The 27,737-nt window shown below is 40.3% G+C and overlaps 1 protein-coding gene across 1 annotated transcript in view; it reads right to left on the bottom strand.

The window, feature by feature from the left end:
* LOC124170767 (metabotropic glutamate receptor 6) overlaps positions 1-27,737 on the bottom strand; it is a 472,918-nt gene that overhangs the window by 9,885 nt on the left and 435,296 nt on the right. Inside the window, exons 6-11 of the mRNA XM_046549709.1 lie at positions 26,888-27,139; positions 26,112-26,312; positions 11,555-11,678; positions 10,809-10,914; positions 2,520-3,024; positions 616-920 (exon numbers count right to left, since the gene is read on the bottom strand). Coding sequence (XP_046405665.1) covers positions 616-920; positions 2,520-3,024; positions 10,809-10,914; positions 11,555-11,678; positions 26,112-26,312; positions 26,888-27,139 — 1,493 coding nt within the window. The remainder of the gene's footprint in view (positions 1-615; positions 921-2,519; positions 3,025-10,808; positions 10,915-11,554; positions 11,679-26,111; positions 26,313-26,887; positions 27,140-27,737) is intronic.

Raw genomic sequence — 27,737 nt, 5'->3', positions numbered from 1 at the left:
CCCCGAACAAAATATATGGAACAAGTAAAGAGAGATGTGAAAGATAAGAAATACGTAGGCGTGAAAAGATTAGCTGATAGGAGAAGTGAGTGGAGAGCTGCATCAAACCAATCCTAGGATTGTTGACCAGTGATGATGATGATGATTAGCCTTAAAACATGCTGTATTTTGTTAACATCAGTCAGAAGAACGAGACTGACAGCACCTCGGCCAATCTGACTTTACCTATCGGAGTGTGAGTGTGTTTAGCTGGCGCGAATTTTCTCGGAGCTAGCTATAACTTTGTGTATGGCATAGCTATTATTATAATTATATCTACTCGGATTTCCACTTTTGCGGCATCATAAGGAGGAATTCGTTTTCTGCCGATGCCCTGGTGGATAAAATAAAAGCTGTAACTGTGGATAAAACAAATCTAATACATTTATTCATCATACTATCGTTTTACCGAGTGAAGCCTTCATTATTGATATTTTTCAATACCTTTATCGTGATTTGCTATTAAATTTTGATCTGATAAATAATTAGGAGTAAAAGTTGAGTTTCATTCTAAATCATTTTTTATCTTTTTATCCATTTTTTGATGATGCTGGAAGTAGTTACTAGAATCCATACCTTGTAATCGTTATTTGTCCCGAAGTAAATCGGGATGAACGCAAGCCATACGATGCAGGTGCTATACATAGTGAACCCTATGTATTTGGCTTCATTGAAGTTCTCGGGGATCTTCCTGGTTTTGAAGGCGTACAGCGTGCAGAGCAGGATGAGCACCATGTTGTACACGAGCGACATCATGAGGGAGAAGGTTGACACGCCGCACGTGAGGACGGCAGTGAGCGGGTACGGGTAGATTTCCTTGACAGCCGGCTTCTCGATGATCAGCCACACCATTGTGCCCACCAACTGAACGGACACAATCCCTGAGAATGTACAACTCGCATTAGCCCTCAGCAAAAAATTGAATCCATCCAAACAAATAATTAGACGCTAATTTAGCTTTCTAATGTGAAAAAAATCTTTGCATTGAAATGGATCGAACAAGGTGCGGAATAGGATTGTATAGTACCGATTGAAAATATCTTATTATCTATAAATGTCTTCAGTTCTAACGAGAATTGACGCTTTTTCATAATTAGGAAAAAACTGGACGACAAACCTAATTGAATATAAGAAAACTGTGGCCTGGGGGAGTTTAATTCATTAAAAGTTAAGTATTTTCATCTTCCCCGAAAGAAATTTTTCAAGGATCCCGTTAAACAATAATTAAAATATATTTTATCTTTTTAATGCTAAAGAATTGTTAGGACTTGTTATGGTGCAAGAATGCTTCTAAGATATGCTGGAATAAAGGGTAGTTTTCACTTGTTAAGTTTGCTTTCATCAGCCTTAGGTGACATTGCCAGCGGTATCTCTTCGTATCCCATCATGAAAGCTGAATCGCTATCACAAACCTTTAGCGGTGTAATTTAGTATTGTGATCAGATAAAGAGGATATGAAACTAGACATAAGAGAAATAGTGAGAAAGTTGTGAGAAATACTGATAAATATATGTGATTTGTTCTTAGCACTATAGTTCTGAATAGTTTTAATACCTATTGTTATATCCATATTCGATAAGGTGTATTTAGCTTGCTTTTCTTATTGCTCTTCGCTTTAGCCAAGGAGATGCCCAAGGTGACTAATATTTGGAGCAAGATTTGTGGGTGGATAAAAATAATCACCTCACCTCATCTCCATCTCCCAAGACTGTAGGCGGACAGAATATGATACAGTTTCTGCGCATTAACTTTCCACATTTTGACATAAGAATTAGCTTTAAAGCTAATATTTGTTAAATATCTGCTCTAAATTGTCCTAGAGCAATTATCTTGACGTTGTTTGAAGCTTATTTTTCCTTTAACATGCATATCATCGATCAAATAGCAGATGCATTGATAAGATATGATCATGTTCCCTGCGTCAAGGATTGTTCATGAGGAGGCGTAAGGAGCTTGGGCTGGATTAATATTGTTACACCCTTCACGCCTTCTTGACGATAGATAGCTCCGTGAATGCGGAGTTACTCAGCGCTAACCCAAAAAATAGTGGAAAACCTGATGTCATAAATATGCTTCTCAGGTGTAGCGAGAAAGCGTGAAGTTAGTTGTCCAAGTTTATCTGGGGAGCAACTGCATTTATGATGAGTCATGCAAAGAGGTGTTTCTGTTTTCATACTTGATCCAAGGGAGTTAATTATATAATTGTAAATTGAATGGATTAACTCACTTTTATCATATTCGTAAACATTATGCCCCTCGATACACTTCATCATTGAGGCTGTTGGTTCTAGCTTCAACTCGGCCCCTGAGGTTAAGCTGTTTTTTTTCAACCGAGAAACACATTCATGACATAGCTGTCGGCTTGCCGTTTCGAATTGCGCGCGCATAGAGTGACGCTAGTGTTACAGGGTAAACTGCTTACTCTCACTCTCCTCTTTGGCACTGTCGGGCCAATACTTGATGCAGCGGAGGTCACTCACCGAGACAGATGACGATCTGGGAGCGGGGCGAGGTGTAGGATGGGCGCTTGATGCTCTTGACGCCGCGGTTGAAGATGCGCGAGATGCGGTTCGTCTTGGTGAAGATGGCGGAGTAGCAGAGTGAGAGGCAGATGCCGAGGCCGACGCGGAGGACGCCGCAGGTGGCCGGGGTGGGCGGGGCCAGGATGAGGAAGGGCATGAGGTAGCAGGTGAGGATGCCGGTGAGGAGGACGTAGCACAGCTCGCGGCCCGACGCCATGATGATGGGCGTGGAGTTGTAGCGGGCGAACACGGTGGCCGTGAAGAGCGTGAGAAAGATGCCGATGGAGGAGAGGGCGAGCGGGGCGATAGCCCACGGACTGCCCCAGCGGATCACCTCGGCCGGCAGGCGGACGCAGTGTGCGCGGTCTGGGCCCGGAGCGCGGCCCGCCTCGCACGACACGCACGTGTCGTTGAACACATACGCGTCCTCGCGGCACGCCACGCAGCTCCAGCAGCATTGGTCCTGGCGGAGGGAAGAAAAGTTAGCGCGTGGAAAATGATCAATCGCTGGTGCTTCTGCCCTCATACACGTCAAAGACAAAGAAAGAGGCAATCCCGATCACGCATGAATGCTTGCGAAGAATATTTTCCAAATGGCATCCTGAATAGGGTATGTGACTTCGAAGAGTGAATTCGGTTTTGCTAGGTTTTGTTAGCAGGTCGAATGTTCATGACGGAAAGTAACTCTTCTCTTTCATTTCCACCTTCCTTTGCCATACAAGTAGCGTGTCTATCCCTTCTGGATGTGTTTACCATCAAACTTAGACGAAACCACCTGTGAGATTTGGGGTCGTGTCTCGTGTTGTCATCCTCCATTCCACTTGTCTTTTGCATCGAGTAATTAAATATGGGCCATAAAATATTCACCCACCGGACTACCGCATATGCAACTGTTCCATTATTGGACAGTCTGACTCTCTCGGCAGCGAAGGTATGGCAGGTGCTGTGGCCAACGATGGACAAGAGGGCTGTTTTGCATGAGATGTGTGCCACAGCCCTCGAACACCCGACGACATGTGCTCATGGCCATTGGCGCGGGGACTCTTGTGCACTTTGTGAAGTCTGCTAGCGGGAATGGAGTTTTTGGTGTAGATACGTAACGCATTCACGCGGGGAACTGATGAATCGAGGGAAATGTCTCATCCACACATTTTGAGTGCTCAAAAATGAACCGTAGGCGAAGAATGTGGACCTGAGTATGTGATGTATTTACTTTTTCGTCATATTCATGACTGATGACCCTCGTGATCACAAACCTTTCACCATACAATCTTGAAGATAAATGGGGATTAGAAATTATTGTAATTGAAAGTTTCTAACCGGTTACTTTTTACTTTTGTTGAGGTGGTACTCAGGTATTATAGAAAAGTGATTTTAGTGAAGATTTACTAGTGGTTGTGAGTCTGGAAATACTCTATGCTCTAATATAATTTCCCTCATGTTAAATTTAATGCCATCGTAAAAATGTGGCAGGAAACTTTCCTTTGTCTCGTGCTTACGGATTAACAAAATAAATTTACGTTTGCCAATAAAGCATTTCTAACAGCATATAGTAGTATAGTTTGTTATTATACGGGACGTTTCTTGGACGGTGTGGTGTGCATGTGGGAGTCCAAAGGCATGCTGCATGCTGGTGATTGATCACCCCCTGCCAAACACCCTAGAGGTGGCTCGCAGGGTAATTTCTAGATGTAGATGTAGATGTAAAGTGCAAATTAACTATAGTGTACTCACCTAAAATATTACAGAATTTAAGAAGTAGAGAAAGATGACGGAATACTGTCTAACTTCTCGATAGTATTATGTGGTGTGCCCCAGGATTCAATAATAGGTCCCCTCTCATTCTCAATTTTCATAAGAGATCTTCTTATTATCACTTTCTATCACCCATTCGAAACTATTCACCTCTACGCAGTTGTTTTACAAATTTACCTTGACTGTCACACAGCAAAGATCAATAATGCCATTGGAAAATTGAATGAAGGTGTTAACCATATCTGTGATTGGGCCAGAATGAATTTACTAAACCTTAACCCCCCATAAAACTGAAGCTATTATTATTGGTACTCTTATGTTAGTCAGGAAACTCAGCTATGACAGAATACCGAAAATAAAAGTTAAAGGCGTTGGTATTGGCTATTCAAGTATGGTAAAAAACTTAAGGGCTATTGTGAACAATACGCTAACGTGGAACGAACATATATCCACTATTTCTAACAAAGGTACGCAAAAAATTGGGACAAATTAAACATAACGCCTAATCCCAATAGATGCACTAAAATATTGGCTAATACTTTGCTGGTTCCACGAGTGAACTATTGTTCTCTTGTTTTTTCCGACTTAACTAGTGAATTATATCAGAAGTTACAAACATTGTTAAAGTTTGCGATTAGATATATATGATATAAATATCCAGGAGCGTGTCACTTCTTACTTTACAAAGTTGCAGTGCTTGAAACCCTAACAGGAAACTAAATTTCTGCTATCTGTGTTTGTATATAAAATTTTGTCATGCAAAATATCTGGTTATCTTTATATAATGATTATATGTCACCTGAGTGAACCTTGTAGAATAGTAAGAGTTAGAAGATGATTCAATATCCCCAATTGCCGAACTACGGTGAATGGTCAATCTTAAACTTAGCCATAGGAATATGGAATAAAATACCGGACGAAATTATTAACTGTAAGACTATAAATCAATTCAAAATGAAAATGTATGTTTATTAACTTGAAAAAAATTATTGTGATTAATTTATTGCAATACCATATATTATTAGTTTTGTAAAATTGTATTATCACTTTTCTTTTATTTTTCACTGCCGAGACTTATTGACCATATTGTATTATGTTCCATTGGACAATGTCCTAGGACACTTACATTTATTATTATTAAAAACATATGCAAGATCGCGAAGTTAAGCGTGGGAGTTTGCGTTCTAGAGTGCTTGCGCCAATAATAATTAGTTTGCGTAGAATACTGGAGCTTCCATCAGTACACTCTTTCAAACATTTTATAATAAATAGTCATGCAGTATGGCACTATTAGATTGACAGGTGAGATTTTTACCTAAAGATAGCCACATAATAATGTAATAGTCCTTTGTAGCCTTGTTGCACGATTGAAAATATATTGGTTATGAAAAGGGCAGTCGTGAAGAATTCCCAAGAGCTACAAAACTTTTCTGTTCGGCAAAAGTGTGATCTATTATTAACAATCTGTTATTGATAGCCGTTTTTATTGTGAACATCTTTTCGTATTTTATTTTCAATAATACATGTTCGTTCCTTAGAATTATACTCTTAGGATACGCAAGTTATTTTTAACTTTGATTTAAAACAGAATAGTTTTCATAAAATGCAGAAATTCCAAAGGGAAATACCTTTGTGGCTATGTTACTTTGAAGTACTAAGTTTACTTAAACTAAACGACAACTACTGACAAAGGAGTTACAAAGGTAACATATATGGCCATGCCACTCATGCAATTTGCGAGTTACGTATTTTTACGTAAAATATGATATTTCAAAAAAGCGTGAAATAGCACATAGATGAAATTGTAGAAACATTTTTAAATGCTAGGTGGCATTTGATGATAAAATGCACGCGTTACATGCAAATTTTGAGTGATCTTTCTGGGTCAAAATTGCTTTTATGGGCATAAAAGACGTATAAGTAGCGGGAGGCTCAGCTTAGATTCCCTAAAATGACAAAGCAGCTTACTTTTACTGCACATATCTTTTTCTGTAAGGGATGCGGCTTCACTTAAGTGCTACTATAGCCCTGACTGTAGTAAAAATTAGTCACCCTTCGAGCCTATCTCTGTCAAAGTAACTTCATTAAAATTGCTTTCTTTAGCGTTTCAATGCGAAGAAGATGTGTCATTAGATAGGAATAAAGAATTATAGAGCATGCTGCTTGGATATTTAAGAAGGAGTTAACTGTAATTCCAATATTATTTTTCTCCGTGGTGAGCGGGGTACATATATCGACTGTGGTGACAGGGGAGATATCTCTAACAAAATATTTCAGTCTTTTAAAATTCATCATCACGCTTTCAACTCGGACAGGATTTCATTTACCATTGTTTTGCTGCTCCACCTGCCATCCATGTCTGCGTAATTAGCATTTGCTTTTTTTATTTATTCATTTATCCAGTAGCAACATAACTGGACCTCTTACATAGGGATAGTCGCAGCAGGTGACATGAGACACCGATACCCTAGGCTAGATTAACGTCGGGTGTCACACCTGCGAATTTTTGTTTGCCAGGGAAGGTTGGGATTTTCTCGCCGTTTCTGGGGATGGGTGAGATGATATAAAAAATTTGCAAGCGGCAATCATGTCCTATTGAATGTTACGGATTTTTAGCATATTTCTTCTGGAACGCACCCGATTCTGCCCAATTTGAAAGTATTCATTATTAGTTTGAGTGGTCAAAGCTGTGTAATACTAATAATTTCATTCTATATAACTCTATATAAGCTCGGTAACCAAACTAGGCGTAAGAAACAGTCATTTATATTATTATTATAGTATTCTATCGATTAAGGTAGGTTTCCATGGAGTACTCAAGAAGTGATCTGGGAGCCTCCCTCTCCTTCCAGCACTGCCTTCTTTAATTCACTGTAAGGCCTACTCTCTTTCAATCTATCTAAAAATCCTATTCTTTTCCTTCCCCTCCCTCGTTTCCCTAACATTCTACCCTCTAACACCATTTTCAACATCCCCTAACCGCTAAGCCCTAACGCCATCCATACCTTCTGTCTCCTCCGTATCTCATCTAAAAGCTGCTTCTCCTCGCCAACCATTTCCAGCACTTCGTCGTTCCTTTTCCTCTCCGTCCATTTCACCCTCTCCATTCTTCTCCATACCCACATCTCGAATGCCTCCAATCTTCTCTCGTCTTCTTTCCTCAGTGTCCACGTTTCCGCACCGTAGAGAGCTACACTCCAGATCAAACTCTTCACTAACCTTTTCTTTAAACTCTTACATAACAATCCTCTTAGAAGCTCCTTCCTGTTCACGAACGCCTCCTTCGCTAATGCAATTCTCTTCCTGATGTCCTTACTACTGTATCAATTTTCCTCTAACGTACTGCCTAAATAGTTGAATTGCTCAACCTGCTCAAGTTTTTCACCACCCACCTTTATCTTAAGTCTCACATTCCTCGCTCGTGATGCTTTAGAAAAACCGCATAACCTTAGTTTTCTTGTGATTAATCCTCATCCCATACTCCTCGCAACGCTCGTATAGCGCATCCACTAGAGCCTGAAGCCCCCTCGCTGAGTGGCTAATCAGCGCCTGATCATCCGCGAATCTCACTGATTTGAACATCATTCCTCCCACTTTTATTCCAGCTTCTAACTCATCCCACGCTTCCATTACCATCTCTTCAGCGTACACCTTAAAGAGCAGCGGCGATAGAGGACAGCCTTGCCTCACACCTCGGCCAATGCTTGCCCACCCAGATTCTCCGTCCGCTGCCCTCACTTGCGCAGTCTGGGCCATATACAGATTACGAATAAGTCGTCTATCCCTCCAATCTACACCTATTCTCTTCAGAATATCCATCAACTTTACCCAGTTCACCCTATCAAACGCTTTCTCAAAATCCACGAAACACGCATATACGTCCTGCTCATATTCTAGGTTCCTCTCGACGAGGGACCTCATTATTGCTATTGAATCACGAGTTGACTTCCTTTTTCTGAAACCAAATTGATCTTCGCCCAAATACTCGTTTGCCCTCGCCTCCATTCGTCTGTTCAACATCCTCAGCACCACTTTCGCCGCATGCGATATTAAGCTGATAGTCCTATAATCTCCGCATTCCACAGCTTTCTTCTTTTTCGGAAGCGGAATTAAAACCGTCCTCACGAAATCCTCCGGCCAACATCCCTCTTCATAGATCCTGCGCACTAGTTCGAAAAACCTTTTCTTACCTTCCTTCCCTAGATTCTTCAGAAGCTCACACGGGATATTGTCCACGCCTATTGCTTTCCTAGCCTTCATATCACGAAGTGCTCTCTCTATTTCCGAATCTAATATGTCTGGCCCAAGATTATCCTTCTCCACTGCACTTTCCTCCTCTAGAGTCCATCTCTCTGGTCTTTTCATTCCGTCATACAGGTCCTCCACGTATTCCTTCCATCTACTCTGTACCTCTGCTCGCTCGGTTAGTATACTCCCATCTTTAGCCTTAATTTTACACTTGGCTTGTCCTCTTTTGCCGCCCGATAGCGACTTCACTTTGTCGTACAACGCGCCTACTTCTCCATCCTTCTGGAACTTTTCCATTTCCTCTCACTGTCTTTTCCACCAAGCCTCCCTTGCCCTCTTAGTTTCACGTCGTAATCGATTATTCAGTTCCCTATACATTCTTTTTCCCTGTTCTGTGTCCAAGTTCTTCCACTTCCTCCTCACCTCCATTTCCCTTATCATGTTTTCCGTTATCCACGACTTCTTTATCCTTCTACTGTCAACGTAACCAATTGAATTCTCCGCCGCTTTGACTATTCCCGTTTTAATATCATCCCATCTTTCCTCAACAATCTTAGTACTTTCAATCTCCCGTATACTAATGTCCACTAGTTCCTGATATTCTCTCCTCATATTCCCCTTCAGGGCTTCTACGTTCCATTTCTTCGCCTTCCTAACTTTCATAATTCTTTTGAATCTTACGTTGCGTTTCATGAGCACTAGATTGTGGTCCGAATCCGCATCCGCTGCGGGGAAGCTGCGCGAGTTTTTCACACTATTCCTAAACCTCTGTCTTACCATAATATAGTCTATTTGATATCTCCCCACATCCCCTGGACTTTTACCTGTGTACCTTCGCCCTTTATGATGATTAAACCACGTGTTTGTGATGAATAATTTGTTTCTCCTACTAAATTCTGCTGCTTTCTCTCCCCTGTCGTTTCGTATTCCTAGACCAAAATCTCCTATTTCGTGCCCATCCCTCCCTTCCCCGACTGAGGCATTCCAGTCCCCCATCACTACCAGATTTTTCTTACCCGGTGTGTGTCTAGTTATTTCCTCGAGCTGCTCATACACCTCATCTACTTCTTCCTCCCTATGATATCAAGTGGGCATGTAATCTTGGACCACCACAAGGTTGGTGGGCCGCGCCTCAATTTCTACCACCAGAATCCTATCGCTTACCTGGTCTATACCTACCACACGCTTACCCATCTTCCCGTTTATTACTAAAGCTACCCCTCGCTGGCTCTCTTCCCCTCCACTATATATAACCCTATACCCATCACTCCAATAGTCCCCGCCATCCCTCCACCTCACCTAGCATAATCCTAAGATATCTATCCTCCCTTTATCCATTTCCCTTTTGATATTTTCTAACTTCCCCGCCCTCATCATAGTCCTCACATTCCACTTCCGACTTAGCCGACTTCTTCTTCTCCATCTTCTTGGTCTTCTTTTCTTCTCTCTTCATTGATGCTGCTGCTGATAGTGATGATGATAAGTCTCTGCAAGGATTTCGCATGTTGGCGACCCCGAGGACCTTGCCGACTTCGCTGCCGTGCCCGACACCCGCCCTTTGCGGACGGGTCCCGGGCGATGAGATTCCGAGGCTCATTTGGTTGTACTCCATGTTTTCAGGGAAGGGATAGTTGGTAGGGTTTCCGACTTCCATTCCAACAGTGTTTTTCACGTGACACCATCACGTGGACTACCTTTCGTCTGGCTCCTACCCTTCGACCTATCTGGCATGGGTGGCCCTACCGGGAATAATTTAGAATTAATCCCACCAGTGCAGCTCTAGGGGTCATAGGAACGCGCAAGCCTTTCCACTGCGACAAGGTTGTAGCCCAAAGGAAAGGAGTAATTTATATAAGTATGAAATATTTCAGTTTTTAAGGAGTAGTTCATTTTTTTAAATGCTACTTTTCTTTTCTTTATGCAATATGCTGAAAAGAGGAAGAGAGAATTTGTGCGATTTTGTAAGGCTTAGTTGAGTGCATGCCTCGTAGTGGTTTACTAATCAGGTTACCTCTAGCAATGCACACGATGTAGAAGCTAGCTCCACAGTTGGCCGGATGGGGAAATAGCTACCACATCTAGGGTAATGCATGGCTTCAAACTAAACTAATACTGATGTGTGCATCACATAAATGTGCGAAGGTGGTTGCTATGGTCAGGTTTGGGAAGAGTCGGAAAAGTAAATGCCAAGGACATGGAAAGGGATCGTGATGAGGATCATTTGTGTCCTTAGAGCGCGCTTGCCTGGAAGTTCCGGATATGGCCGACAGGGCAGGGTTCACTACAGATGGACTTTGGAACTACCGTGGAATCATTGCGCCACTTCATTAGGCTTATATCGAGTCCCAACCTGCAATTAGGAAACATATATTATTTCTCCATCAAGCTTAAATTACCTTCTATAACCATTGCTTCAAATTTTTTTCGTTCTTCAATGATATTGAAGCCTTTTCAGGTATTGACTCCAGGAAAGTAGCAATGGAGAAAATCGTATGGATGAACACAATGTGGACCGCAGGTATAGCGGGTGGATTTAATTCGAAAACTTCCCAGGTATTCTTTCCGTTGTGATAGTATAACAGTTTTCAAAGACCAATGATTGATTGGAAATTGTCCTTGATATCTTCTTCGTGAGTCTTATCAGATCTCATCTAATCTAAAATGAGGGTAAGGGAAAATTTGGGATTTCTGGGATACCAAATTCCGTGGGAATGTGTGGGGAATGGTGGGATATATAGACCCGACAACGCTAGCATATTTTCCGTATATGGCGAGACAAGCGCAATGGGGCTACATCACCAGCGAAATATTTTGGTTTCTTACTGCTTGAACCATAGTTAGCATACCATCAATAATCATCATTATTTCATGGTTCATTCAAACCCATGGAATTGGTAATATTTTTAAGCATCAAAGCAGTTCTGAGCAACTCGAAAGTTTCCCACATCAAATTTCACTTTATCAATTATCTGCTGCGGTTTTTTACTTACTCTTCTTTCCAGGCTCCAATCTGCACATAGTCGTACTTATCATCCTTTCGTTGGTACTGATATATGTTGTAGCTGCCATATGCATCCCCATCTTTGTTGAAACGGATCTCTGTTCCCTGACGACCTGAAAATATTTATCACCATTAGTTTGATTTGCCCTGGATAATTCTTGCTTTATTCACAAAAGAAAGTTGCAATATTGTGTATTCATTTTTGTGGTGTTAAGACTTAGTTGAGGAAAATAGGTTCTCTTTGTGGATTTCTGGAGGAAAATTAAATGTCGAAACATATATTTTGACTTAAAATAACCAACAACCTAATTGTTCAAATATATCATTGCTGTGATACACAACGCTGATGGAACATTAAATACACGGTATTTGGAAGAGGCGGCCGACAGTTGAGACCGTGAATGAAGGATGGCGAAGAGAAGGTGGAGAGAAACTCAGTATTGGCAAAGGCGCCAAGGGCACAGGTTAACGTACCATCCGACGGACTGAGTGTTGCGCTTGAAGTGTCCTACGCAAAACATTCAAGCAGGGATTGAGCATTTAGGACACAAACTGACATTACTCTCTCATCACAGTCCACACGCACTCGTCGCTCACTGTTAATATTTTGAAATACTTGCAGAGAAAATGTTTTGAGTAATTTTTACCGATTTTAATCCATCTCATCTCATCTCTAGTATTCCTGGAATGTTTAGTATAAGCCTGCAGTCTACGAGATTATTCACCCAAAATAACCCGACCTGCATTATTTCAATTTGAATCACGCTTTACATAAAAAACACTGCAGATGAATACAAAGCATGTTTAAACCAGAGTCAGGAGCTTTCTGCCTTCTAAATTCCATTTTTCGAGGGTGTTATCGTTTCTTTTTGATAGTATTCCACGCCAAATAAATTCATAAGTCAACCAACCATGCGAGCATCCGCCGCCAGCAATCCAAGAAACCAATGGAATGCTTGATGCGATCCAAATGATCAGTGCGCCAAGTATGTAATGTATACTCATTGTATGTATACACTCATGAAGTGCCGAATAGCTTACTGCAAGCTGTCAGAGACGAGCTGTACGTTATTTTTCAGCTATGTCTTCAGCTATTTTCAGCAACGTTCCACGGGTGTGACTGCCTTTACCTGTTGAAGATATGCCATGACTATGCAAAGTAACTTATTAAAATCATAGGCATGAACGTAAATTTGAGTAAACTTCGATTATATGCGTGAATAGATATGCCTTTTTTCACTTAATCATTGATGTAGTTGATTCCAACGTCGACCTGGAATTCTGCCGCCATTCATACCATCTCTATCAACACATAAGAGATGCCTTCATGAAATGGTTTTCAACAGCTCGCCTCGAAATTCTGAAGCGCAGCGCGACTCATGAGTCGTTCGACGATAGTGGTCCGAGACAAGCTCCTCATGATAAATGTTTGGACCAACAAATTTCCCCTAGAAAGAAATCCGCTGCGACAGGTGAGGCCTTTACCGGCAGAGGCGTGAGAGAACGTGTATGAGTCAGTGCCTCGATGGCCGCCATTCACACGTCCCGCCGTCTGTAGCTCATTTTCAAGCACCTTAATTCCACCCGCACCAGCTGATTGCCATACAATCAGAGCACTCTGTCGACAGAGCGGCCGAACGAGTTCTTATCTGAGGAGCCCTGAGGAGTCTGTCGCTCCTTGGCCTCCATGTTACATCTCTGTTGGCCTTCTGTCGCACCTTGCGCCCCCAGCACTGGAGCAGCCAGTCCACTGCATCGAGTCCAATATTCTTCCCATCTTGACTCGCCATATCTCACAAAGGCGCGGTATGTTTTTTGGCCGTCTGATGCGATGGGAGATGGGATAAGTGACTCCAAAAGCATCTTCTTCTAAGGCAGTTGTGGTTTTGGACGTCAGAAGTTCTTTTACTAGGTTACTTACCTGAATTTTGTTTAAGCGTGTGGTGCATTCTTCTGCAGTGTGTTTATAGATGTGAAGCGTGATTTAAAATTGAAATAATGCAGGTCGGGTTTTTCTGGGCGATTAGGTTTCCGGTGTCCCGTTTTGGGGGCCTGACATTGAGTACTAATCCTGGCGGGGAAAGAAGGGCAAGTATAGCACAGGATTCCTTCCATCAGATAACATTCCTTTGTGACCTTTCGTTTACATAGAAACTATTCGACGGAACTCAATCGTAAGAGGAGGATTCTGCTTTTTTATTTTTACTCTGCTTCGTGAAAATGAGCGACCTATGTTCCAGCGCCTCATACCATCATCAGCAGTAGTTGTGAAGCAAAGTGGATCGATTCCACCACAACCCCTCCACCGCAATACCCAGTAGTTCGTGCTTTTGTGATTGCATTCCCATTTATGAAATCCATCTCATAAGTTTAGGGGAATCCCGGAATTTTAGAGGATACTCCCGGAAGTTTTGGAGACTATCCTTCGATTTTTCCGGCTTTAATTTTTCATGACAATTAAATCTCAAAGAACAGATTTTAATTTGTATTCTGAACTTTTCTCAGGGGATTTAATGAAGCAGATCAATGTGTTAAGCTTATAAATTAAAATTCAGTGAACGATTAGTTCCACTGTATAAAGTTTCATGTTCAATTGGAATAAAAAGAATGTAAGTGCATTGCAATTTAATCCTTAATAAGCAGCTCCCAGTCTATATGGGATATATTCCCTTTGTACCAAGAGCTTCGAAGATTAAGTTTAAATAGAACAAATTACGAAATCACACCGGCGTGAAATCTTTTTTGATCGTAAAGTTCCCATGACAAACAAATGCTTATGCGGTAACAAATCAATGATTACGGAGTTCATGCGCCATATGCATTGATTAGCCAATGCGAGGTTGCGTAGCGTAAATGCGGTTTAATTGAAGCGAGCGCAAACGTCGATATGCGTTAATGCCGCGACGCCCTCGCCGCGGCTGCCGGGATGCAATCCCTCTTGCAGTGGGTTACGAGGCCATCCCTCCCTCGGGCTCCTTCCAAGCATCTGCATTTCCATTCCCGTGGACCACAGCCTCCGCACAAAATCCGAAGCCATGACCTGCACATGTGTTACTCTGCTCTAGAAAAATTACTGTCAGTTATTAAACTCGCCAAATGAGCAGAGAATTCCAGGAGTATAGGACAAATTAAGTTCGTAAGGTGGAGAAAGGACAGATCTATCATGAGAGACGGAGGTGATCTATTTTAAGCCAGTGGAGATTTATCAGGTTTCGCAAACATCCTTTTCGTTGACATTCTCCTCCATAATTCTTGTGATCATGTACTCCATAAGAGCATCTGCTTTTCAAAAAATTATTAAATTTTATTTTTTAAATTGCCTAAGATTGACTTCGTGTTTTCATTTACTTAAAAATATTCTTCATTCATTTTCCGCTTATGAAACTGTCATTATTGTTTTGTGATAAGGGATCGTTCAATTTTTAATAAAAGATCCTGTCGGTAATTGTGTTATTACAATTTTTCAAGGAGTATTCAGCTCAATTTATTTTTTAATATTTTTAAAATATTGATTATTCAACGCCTATTTTATGCTATTCTATAGTGCCAGAGGCATGTCTTAACATAAAAATAGAGATTGGACTCATTTTTCAAAATATTTAAAAATTTCTCGAGATAATCTAAGTATCTGCTGATCAATTTCATATTTATTGTGCACCTGCGCAAAAAAATGAGCACTCGAACAGACTTCGTAGTGAGTTGTATAGACTTTGATTTAATCTGAGTGCATGGATGTGCGAGACATATGGACGGCGCGGTTGGGGCTGGAGGCTTGGGAGGCCATTGATTGGCGCTAGCCCGCCCCTGAGCCCCCGTGGAAACAGAGGCAGGCTGGCGACGGCGCCTTGACGCCTTTTTCGTTTTAAATACGGTTGTGGTTTTTGAGAAGTGGTCCGATCAACAAGAGTTTTAGCCGCAGGTACTTGGTGGGCTCCGCAAAATTCTAAATAGCTTAAAACATTGCATTGAATGAAGATTCTATTTTTAGGGAAGATAGGTGTACTGTAAAGATATTATAATAGACGCTAAAGACGTTTTTATTGTTGTTAGGCTCTTTGAAGAAGGGTTGAGGGTTCAAATCCCCGGATAAGCTTTAGGATAGCCCATCCTCAACGTGCGGAGAAGTAAAGGGTAAACAACTGTCCCATATTATTAATGTATGGAATTCAGACGTCGGTGGCTTCATTTGGGTGCGATATACCCTCACCAATGAAAAACAAACTTTAAGTTTAACCACTGAGTGAGAGTGAATGATGTGAAAGCTATTTAGAAATCATAGACATTTTTGTTACAATGAAAAAATCAGAATGGATTTTAGAAGCCAAATCAAACTGTGGTTGGAGTGCCGGCTGATTGATTTAAGGATTGACTCCGTGGCGAAGGATTGCGAACCCAAGGCGAGCCAGATCAAAGAAGAGGGAAATAGTGCATTATTGTTACAAGATCTTTTGAGCACCATATGTCCTCAGCCATTGACCTTCCTCGTATTCATTATTTTGGTGCTCTAGAATGGATGGAATGCATTACTGGAAATCCGTATAGCTTCGGAAGCCGTTTCGCTCACCTGATGGACGTATTCACGGGTAAGTATAATTGGCACTGCGCACTGTGGAGCTTCAGAGAGTTGAAGGAGGAACAATATTTTCCTCTTGGTGAATTGGAATTTATATGATTCTGATTCATGCTCACAAGCGTTTATGTTGTCTAATCTGTCAGTAATTCAATATTTTCTAACACAAACAACTAAGATTAATCGAGGAAATTGATAAGGAATCGTTAACATGATCATGTAGTTTCGGAGAGAATATTGTATTCCAACAGAATTTTTTAAATTGTTGTCATGTAAGCACAGTAAGTTGTTAAATGTAAGCACAAGGGACGGAATACATTTTCCGTCTTCCATGAAAGGTATAACGTATCGGCAGAAATGGTTCCTTAGTATTATCTCCTGTTAGTCGTTGTGACTCTGCAATACGTGATTCATTTGAAATAAATATTTCATACTGTGATCTGGGAAATGCTGCATTTCAAATGTTAGTTCAGAAATCCCCCCCTCACCACCTTCCCCTCTTCCCCTTTCTTCCACTCTCCTCTCCCCCCTCCCAAAACGCTTTGCTGAGTCGCACTGCAGGAGCGGCTCTCTGGAGTGTGCTCAGAGCGGTGAGGTAGCTCCACAAGATGAATCATACATGCCATCACTACAATCTGTGGAAAATCTAGGAACGATTCTTGCCATCACGTACGAGGAAACATGCGAATACCTAACGCATACGGCCGGAAGATCACAAATGATTCAGAAAACAAAATTCGTCTACCAAACACATCGAATAGTCGATTTCATAACTATAGCCTTGTTCATATGTCAAAATCGACCGCTATTGAAGTGGATTCATCGCCTGGACTCGTGCGTGTAGACGGTGAATGCAAATTACTGCGAAGAGTGAACGCGCCAATGAAGTCATTAGATTGCGAAATTGAAATAATTAAACTTTTAGCACAATGGGTTTCGATGCTACGGATGTGTCGGAACCGAGAAACGTTGATTGACCACGGAGACTAAGAGTATAATTATGGCTTGTTTTCTCCAATTTATTACCAATAAGGAATCAGTGGAAAGGCAAACTTTAATTGAACTTTCCTTAAAAAATACACGAAAATATATTTTATTTCGCAATAGGGAAGTACACTAGTGTTTCAAATGCACCAAACACATTTTTTAAATTAGAGTTCAGAATAACATAATGTCGTAAAACCACATTTTAAATCCTAATAGTGAATACTTGATTCGAGATGACCGTCCGAAATATGGAAAAATTCAAAGGCCGCTAAAACGGGTGTCCATGTTGAATATTGGCCGTGACGTCACAAGGCAGTAGCACAAGGCAGCTTCTACGCCGTTTACTTCTACCACTATTATTGCATAGAAAAATTACTGAATTTGAGGGTATCCGTTTTTTGCTGTCATAAAATATCTTCAGAATATATATGTGGCTGCTTCTCTTTTGAGTAAATGACTTCATCATTGCGTAATATATTAATATTCATTTACGTGTCAACTTCAAGTTAGGAAAGAATAGCACATTGAATCTTTAATAAATAGATGATGGTATTTATTTTTCGCTGGGTATATTTTGGCACAATGCCCTTTATCATGCCAAAACTTTTTTTTTAAGAACTGAGTCAAACTAATAAACCTATTTCAGACGTTTGCTGCAAGACTTATTAGTTGTGTATGTATTCACGCCGGCCGGAACGTTCGCCCTTCGCCACTAGAATCATGGGATGTTAGCCTTATTTCCGTGCTGGCTGGTTGTTGCAATGGTTCGCTGTCCAGGATGGGTTCAAGAAAAGTAAATCTTGGTTGGGAGAAGGAAAATTCCAACGATTTATAAAGGGTATACCAAACTTTGATGTATTTATGGTCACTGAATTTTTGAAAAGGGAGGACAGGTTCAACGCTCCATAGAAATGCGAGGCGTTAAGGCTAACAAGGGAAGATCACGTACTTTGCTCCGTCTTTTTCAATTAGGGCCTTAGTTAGGCTGTAATTAATTAATTTTCATGCGGTACTTTTCACAAGTCATATATATAAATTCAAAATATCTTCCATTTCCCAATTGGGTTAGTTGGAGTAGTGGTAGCGTGTACGATTCCCACTCTGAGGATCAAGGTTCAAGTCTTCGTCATGGCAATATACTTTGTTGTCTTCATTGTGATCATACGGCGTCAAGTTTATCATTAATTTTAATTGCAGCAATCATTGACATGAGACAATTTTTTTTATCATCATAATGGCGTTAAGGTATTTTAGCAGTGTCATTACAAACGCATGGATGCGACGACTACAAGGGTTGGTGTGCGCTAAAATGTTAATTTTTTCTTTGCTTATACTGACCATTTTCCACATTAAAAATGAAAACCACTCTTGCAAGAGCACATACCATTAAAGGCTCGTGGCAAGCAACAATATGCGTACAGACATAATTAATAAGAACACAAAGCGAATATAAAATGCCATATATGTCGAACACTTGTAATTCACATTACTTCAAAGGGAATTGAATTGAATTGAATTTAATACTCCAAGCTTAAATGTACACTTTTTTTTAACTGGACAACACAAATGGAGCTTTAGGTAGCTCCAATGGTTAAAAACCAGCATGGGAGCTACCATCTTAAAAATTAATTTCACGGCAGACCAGAAACAAAAAGAAAGTATATATAATTTTTTTGAAACATTATCACTATGAAACATATATGTGATACAATAACTTTCAATAAGCAAGAATAAAGTATAATATGTGGACAAAACAAAATTAATTTCTTTTTACTCCTTTCACAACAATATAAAAATAATATATAATAATATGTATATTATTCACAAACATCAAAAAGATCATCCATATCACCATGGGACAACAACCAATCTTTGGCCTTTTTTCAAAGCTTATTCATACTCTTTAACTCTTTGATCAAACAAGGTAATTTATTAAAAATCTTCGGCCCCAAAAAAAGAAATGATCTTTTAAATAAAGATAGATTAGGCTTAGGAACTAGAAAATTTACATTCCTACGTAAGTTATAACCATGCTCGGATCCAGAAATTGCTGGAAAACTACCACTTCGCAAAAAAATAACTTTAAAGTTTTATAAACAAACATGTACCTTAATGGCAATAACTTAAGACTAACTAGGGGGTAAGAAGGCTCAAAACGATTTTTGTTGGCAATTATTCTAATTAACTTTTTTTGAAGTACCACTGCAGGGTTCAATGCCGTTTTGTGGGCACCACCCCAGCATATCAAACCGTAACTTAACTGAGTGCCAACCAAAGCGTTGTACAATTTTACTTGAAAATAGTAAGGACACTTATGTCGAATAAAATACAGCTTCGATACATAATATCGTAAGACTCTTACTAAATCATTTATATGGTGATACCATTTCAAGTATATATCAAATGTTACTCCTAAATATTTTATACTGCTGACCTGCTCAATTATTAGACAACTACAGTTCTGCTTTAGTCAGTCTACATTATGGTAATATAATTTAAGATTGATTGCATAGCAGTTGCCAGGATCAAAAAACATAAATTTAGTTTTTTCACTTAGTTCAAGCCCATTATAATCAAACAATTTACGTATGAAGTACAAGTCATTTTGAACGTCATTTGCAATGCTTATTTGGTCGTAACCACAGTAACTTAAGGCGACATCATCAGCAAAAGCTGTCAAAAGACCATTAAATTTAAAACTACACAAATCATTCATATACATTAGGAATAATATTGGTCCTAGTACAGAACCCCGAGGCACACCAGTGTCCACTATTTTAAATTCACTATACTTTAGGCCCACTCTAACACACTGAGTACGTTCAGACAAATAGGATTTAAACCAATTTGATGTTACACCACGGATACCAGAATCATGCATCTTTTGTAATAAAATGCCATGGTCCAGCGTATCAAAGGCTTTCTTTATATCAATAAATAATCCTCCAGTGCATCTATTTGCATTTATTTCGTTATATATATATATTAGTCATAAATTTTGTCAAGGCATCTTCAGTTCCCATATTACGTCTAAACCCGTACTGATTAATACTAAAATAGTTGTCCGAATTAAGAAAGGTAAGCAGCCGGTGCTTAACTAACTTTTCCAAGACTTTTGAGAAGGTTGAAAGCATTGAAATTGGCCGATAGTTTTGGATTTTTGTTCGATCACCTTTTTTAAAAAGAGGTATCGTAACTGCTTTTTTAAATATGTTTGGAAATTCGCCTGAGGTGAAACTTAAGTTATATGCATGAGTAAGTACAGGAGCTATATCATGAATAATCAATTTTAAAACATTGCTATTTATTCCATCAAAGCCACATGATGAACTAGAGCGAAGAGAATTTACCAAATTAATTATTTCCCTTGGGACAATAGGATCGAAATAGAACGAGTCACATCGACTTTTGGAAAAACATGGATCTCTCATTGGAATACTTTTTCGTGCTTGTTGCCTGATTTTTGCTGATTCAAAAACACGAATAAAATAATTATTAAATTCCTTGGCCAATGTCATGTCGTCCGTTATTAATTTATTATCTATAAGAAGCGACAATAATTTTTTGTCAGATGCCTCTTCACCAGACTACTCTTTAAATAATTTCCATTGTTCTCTGGAATTATTACGTAATTTTTCGAATTTATTCATGTAATAAATTGTAAAAATAAAAATTAAAATAATAAAATAAATAATGTAAATGGGAGTTTACTTACTCAGTACCTACCTCAGTACCTTGTACTCAGTACCTTCCAGTTTACCTCAGTAGCAGTGCTAAAAGAACCATTCCGAAATATAATTTCAATTAACAAATAGGATGAAATAAAAGTTGATAACCCTGGACCGGGCGCGCTGGCGTATAAAGTACGTCAATCTTTGAGAACCCAGGATTTCAACATTGTATGTACATTCTGGGCTAGAATGGTATCGTGTATTCCTACAATGACCTTTGACTGCCTATATTGCGAGTTTTTAAAGTTCGAGGTATCGCAGCTAATTTTTTAGATCAGCAAGATGAACCCGACACCAGTGGAGTATAAATTACGCCGCGCGACCTGCCGTGTACCTTTATATCAGTATCACGTATAAATGTACTAACAAATAAAGACCTATGTTCAACAAATAAAGATTAACTTTAACAAAAATCGTTTTTTATCATATATGCACATATCATGGGCAAAGTACGAATTTTGCCCGGTCGTGTATATAACAGTCGCGCCATAATTCTTTAACCAAACTACTTTCAGTTTATAAATTACGTAGGTCTACGCGGAAGATGCTAAATTTTGACTCAACACACTTTCTGATGTGACTGAGGTACCTATTAAGTAAATTATTATAATATAAATATCAATTTGATCTCCCAATACCTTCAAATGATCTTCAAAACAGAATATCATCCATAGGTAAGAGTCAGGAGGAGCCTTGAACCATTTATTCCGTATGGCTTGTGCTTAAGGAACGGGAATGAATATCTTCTCCTGGCCTTTGTTTCGACGTCGAGATGAAATTTGGAACAAAAAATCATTTATAATTCTATTTTGAATTCATGTTTTCCGTACTAGCCGACATTTTTAGGAAGCAAAGTCCACCGATTCCCGGAAACTCTCGCCGCGCTAAAGAAGGCGACGGAATACAGCGATACTCCACTGGTGACTGCCTTGTGACGTCACATCTCAATCAAGATGGAGGCACTGTGTTTCAGCGCAACATGAAATTTTCTGACTTTCAAAACGTTTTAAAGTGCATACCCCAGATGCAGAAAATAAAAGTGACTATACTAATGTTTCTTTTTTAGGCTAAACTTTCAAATTCAGCAATAAAAAAAATTAGTGCACTTCCCTATTGTCACCGCTTTTGTAGCTTTTTACTGTACCTTACTCTTCATCTGTAAATAACTTTTGAAAATATGCTACGAAAGGATTCAGTAGCAATTTTCACATCGAGACATACTTCCACGGAACGGTCGAAAAACTCCCATCCACTTTTCTTCAGACTTCAGATAGCAATAGACTTTCACTTTTAGAGAAAATGGAGCAGTGAATTTCATTAATAACACAGCCATTATACACGCTTCTGGAGTGAAAACAAGGACTTGTGCAGTTCAAGTTTGCACTCAAGCGCTTGATTAAATAATTATATAAACAAAAAGTTTTATATAAAGCTACAATAAAAAAAATCTATCATAAAAAACAGTTGGTCAAAATCTTTTCGTAAAAACTCGGGAAAAATTTGTCAATACTAATTTTTTAATGAATGAACGAAAAATGTTGAGCAACATTGCCTGTGTGATTTGAAATGGACCCGTACCCATTCAACCATGAAATAATGCATCACCGAAAAATCACGAGTGAGTCAGTTTGGAAAGTGTAAAGACGGGTGACATCCATTTCGGCCATAAGTGTATAATTATTTTCAGGCGTCGAATTATTTAGTCGTTGAAAAAATGATTATTAACTTATTCAGTAGTCAACCTTACCTATTGTGCTGATGTTCAGGATGCATCTTTTACAAAATGAAATCTGTATTATCGCTTCGGATTCGGACCCTCCCAGAACTTAACCACAACAACAGCGTGTGAAATCAAACTGCTCAGCTACGATGCCACGTCTTCATAAAACATAATCGGTGAGTCCAAATATGAATCTCAAGAGGCTCGTAGGCGTCTTCATATTATTGAAAACTATAGTACAGTCCCGGACACGAAATCTTACCACCCAGGAGCTGAAAATGTTTAAGTCCCGAATCGACGTTGACGTGCCAATGGCGCTGAACAACGCCTCCTAAAAACGCTTCGAGGGTCGACTCTCTTCCCTACCGATCAAAAAGTATTTCGACTCATGTGATTTTTTTCAACAAAACCCTAAAATAACGTGCACTGCGTGTAACATGAGATTGAGGAAAACGTGAAAAATGCAACTATCATTCGTTTTGCCACTTTCAATGCGTATATTATACATTTACCGCGTTCATATGCACTATGCCAGGGAAAGAAAACTTTAATAGCACGGATATATGCTCAGTTGAATAATTTTGTCAGTAGGTTAATAAAGTTGTAGCGAGATTCGAAAATAAAGTTAAGACTCAGTGGCATACGTGACGACATGATTTGGTCTACGAAACGAGTTCAAAATCTGAATTTTGGAGAGAGAGAGTCACAGAAGCATGTGAGCATGGCGTGCGATTGCAGGTGAGGAGGAGGAGAAAGGGAGGGGAGGGGGACGGTCTATTGCGCCGCGTCGCGCGAGCCGCATCGCTTAGCGCCGCACTTGGGGCCTTGCTGCGCGGGCCGCAAAGCCTAAACGGTGAAAGATACGCAAAAACCGACGAAATATCCTGCTTAAACGTCCTACATGCAAGCGAAATGTCATGGTTCATAACCTACCCTGATTTCCCTTATTTTGGCAGTTTTCGCGAAATCGTATGACAAATTAAGGGTGTTTGTATTCAGGCGCCTCTCGCTAACTAATTATTTAACATTTTCCAAAAATCTTTTTTTGCCTATCCTTGTATACCCGAGGGTCATCGAAATCAATTGACGATTTTGAAATTAAAAAATAAATGTTTGGTTTTGGGACATCCTAGGGCTGTAGTTCAATAGATAGCACCCCTCTACTGAAACAAAATAGGCTGGAACTGTGAATTGGCTGGAATTAAATTTAGAAGTTCATGCTTTAAAGCCAATGAAAATATGAATATATCTCCGAAACAGGCAACCATCGTCGGGGAGGAGTGCTTCCCTTGACATCCCCAATTATGGTTGCCTTGCCAAAAACTTGCCAATATGGTTGCCTCGGAGATACTAATCCCTATTCTTTTTGGATTTAGGACAAAAACTACTATATTTTACTGGTTAACTTAATCCGAAGTTACTTAAAATCCGGAGACATTTCCTTGTTCGGATTTTCCGGTCTTTTCTCTTATTATAGCAAAAGGTATCATTATTGACCTTATTTTAGAGTGGCCCGGCACTCAATGCTTATTTTTCATTGCTCTGGGAATGTTGAAAACTTAACCTTGTGCATAGTTTCTGAACTTTGAGTGATTACCAAGTAAACATGTCGTTGGTATTCTTTATGACGCTGCTTTTTTTCGCCAAATTATACAATGATTATAACACCATCCATCGGCAGCAGCTGATATGTATTCTCATAAGTCCTCTTTTATGTTGTAAATGTTATTTATCAGCGATAATCAAAGAGTTTCCTCAGGTTAAGGTCACATAATGGGAATAACGTTTTCTTCACTACATGTCATATTTATATTAAAAACGTTTACAGTTGGCAGAAGTGTTTAATCAAAATGTGCATAGGCATTTTGGCAGAAATCGAAGACTACCTGCTGAACAGTGGCTATTGCTACTCATAGGTTACTTGATTTTATCCTGTAGAGTTAGGTGATCGGAGATACATTTGAAGCTGCATACGTTAAAGGGGTCGCTCATACATTTTGTTGTTCAGTTGCGCCGAGCAGTGGGTTTGACACACTGGTGCGGGCGTTTCCAACTTGCGTGGAAAACATCGATATAATAATGTAATACCTGTTTCTGTCCCGGCGAAAAACGGCAGTAAAAATTTCTCGGGTATTACACCGGATCTCTCCTTCCAACTTCTTGATGAGCATGTAGAATATCGTCCTCAGGGATTCAGGAATCAAATGCAATTCCGTGGGTACATAAGGTCTATACTCAATTTACCGTAGCTAAAGGCCTAGTTACACGATTAATTTTCTTGTACGATAATAAAGTAAGAAATAACTATTTTTAGTGGAACTTTGTTATCTCTTTTTGGTTTAAAAATTTAAAGGAATAATTCTGAAAATTTGAGTTTTGTAGGGTCCTGTAAACGAATGAGTAATTGCTTAGTGAAATTAAGTTACTTGTACGCGAACAGAGGCCGACGTCAGGTCCAATGGACAGAGATTACAGCTCGTGGCATGATTCACCTGCTTCGGGAGCACTGTAGCCTGTGATTAGAGAAAAAAGATGTATAAAACGTCATGTTGCCCATAGTAAGATTCATTACAATGAGGAAGCTACTTTGATTCAAGAGCATTAGAAGGGGCTAAGAGAATATCGAAAATTATTATCGAGTAGTGACAATCAACAGGTCAGAAATAGGGCCTTTGGTAAAGCTGGCCACAAAGAAACTGGAAGCCTGGGAGATAGCGTGCTGATAGCGTGCGCTGACATTTAAATGGATGGATTACGTGAGATGCGAGGAGGTGCATCGAAGAACTAGAGGATAAGGGGACGCCAGAAAAGGAACAGATGGGTATCAGCCCCACCAACCTACATGAACTGTCCTTGCTTTTATTTTCACTTTTTGAAACTGGACGCCAGAATGCAGTAGGGCGGTCGCTGTGATTGTTGTACTGCATGACAGATTGTGGCTAATATTTGTATTTGCCAGAGGAATTATGGTAAGGTACTGGTGATAAATGGGTAAAATTCCTTTTTTTGTCCCTGGATGCTCTACGAGCTCTGGAGCTACAAAGAAAAAGGCCAAACTTTCCGGGGTGAGGTGTTTGTTCGAGGCAAGGGTTTGTACATCGTGGTATTTGACGCTTACTGTACGGTAACACGCTATATACGATGATGATATTTTAATATATAGCCAACATTATTGCCCAAACGGCCCTTCCTTAATTCACGCCTTAGCTGGCAATATTTATTTCCTGTTTGAAGTTAAAATGTTACGAAACTCATACATAGAATTTAAAATGTTTAGAAGAGTTATATATATATATATATATATATATATATATATATATATAGCGGCCGGCTTCTTCAAAACCTATCACGGTGAAGTGCAGTCTGCCATCTTGTTATTTTGGATATTCATAGGCGTTGTCTTGTGACGCAGTGATTTCATGAGCAATGTAATGGGGAAAAATTGAGCAGGGTGGGAAATAGGGCAAGGAAGGCCAAGGGGAAGGCATCATGGAGGCCGCTGATGGCATTGGTGGTGGAGAGGGATGGGAGGACTCACCGGTGAAGGAGACGTTGCGGATGTGCCGGAGGAGGCGGGCGCCGGGGGGCGCGGGCTGCAGCTTAGGGCAGAGGCGGAGGCGTCGCCTCCCGCCGCCGCCGCCCTTCTTCCCTCGGCTCGGCGGGTCCTCCACCCACTCCACGCCGCACTCCTCCTCCACCATGCCGTGCACAGCCTGCGCCATCGAGTACACGGCGTCCACTGCGCAACCAATCAGAGAGTATTAGTGCAGGTGCTCTCTGGATGGCCAACGACCCAGACGCATCCCGTTAGATCGGTGAATTTGAGAACCGTTGGCCCCGCGTCTCAGTCGATGGATGGCCATTGATACCTTGAGCGTGGTGCTATTTTCTGCAGTATGCAAGTGGTTCTCAGGGCGAGCCCCATGGCCAACAAATGCCTAAGTGTTAAGGAGCCTTACGAAGACCCCACCATCCATGGAATCTAAGGTCTCGGGGTAAATAAAGGTCACGTGATTGTAAACCTGATTGCAGCTCCGTAGGCAGTAGGCAAAGAATCCAATTGGCTGGGAAGCATTATCTTAGAACCAATGAAAACTACAAAATAATACAGAGATTATCCAGTCGGTTAGGTGTGTGAATTTACATTTTTTCCTGTCGATAAAGGGCTAAAATAAATGACGACTCTAAGATACACATCTCCCGCGAGGAGCTCTGAACATTTTCGGTATTCTCGTGCAGATGAACGGATGGTGCTCTGAAACCTCGCGGCTGGTGGTGTGTTGGGTGGAACGGATGGAAATTTTCGTGACTCACCGACGAAGGGGACGAGGCCCTCCTGTTCGTACTCGTACAGCTCCTCCTTGCCGGTGCACGGCTTCATGTGCGGCCCCATGGCCGTGACGTTCACGTCGAACGTGCACTTGTGGTGTTGGCTCCAGAACTCACGGAACCACACGTTTCGGCAATTCACTTCGCCGTGCTTGGTGCGGATATTCTTGCCGGGATTCGAGTCACAGCCATCACCGTCCATCCTCGGGCGAAGAGATTTATAGTAAGTGTCGAATCCTGTTGTGAGGATAGAATAATAGTTAATACTTCAGTAGGAGTGATGTTTTGCCGTAAAACGTTGTTTTTCCACACGACGATTTTTAGCCAATTTCATTGATTGTTGCTTCATCTTTACCATGTACGCATTATTTCATCGTTATTTTTTGCACGAATTTTGCCATCCCCATCTTTTCGTACCTTTCATTTTTGGCGAGCTATCAATATGATGTGGCTCGAAATCAGTAAGCATATTTTTTCATGCCTTAACAGATACCTATAATATCGTTCGGTGGCACATGCGTTAAATATTGAATTCAACAAGATTTGGTCGCAATAGTTGGACTTTCTGACTCCATATTAGGTAAGAGGTAACTACAGTCAACACATCTTAAGAATATTTTTAAACATTTTTTGATGTTGTTCGACTACTCTAAGTTACCCTATGTTTTAAATGAACGAAAAATGATCTGTATAAGTTTTCAATGTCAGTGTATAAATTATGTATTCACTTGTTACTGTAGAACTTGTGGTACACTTACAGATTGTGAATTAATTTGACGCGATGTAATTGCATTGTTAATGCGATAATGGCAAATTTTTGGCTCACAATTGAAGC

The sequence above is a fragment of the Ischnura elegans genome, chromosome X (assembly GCF_921293095.1).
Source record: "Ischnura elegans chromosome X, ioIscEleg1.1, whole genome shotgun sequence".
NCBI lineage: Eukaryota > Metazoa > Arthropoda > Insecta > Odonata > Coenagrionidae > Ischnura > Ischnura elegans.
Note: the sequence above shows the minus strand (reverse complement) of the source record. Positions and strands in the feature narration are given on the sequence as shown.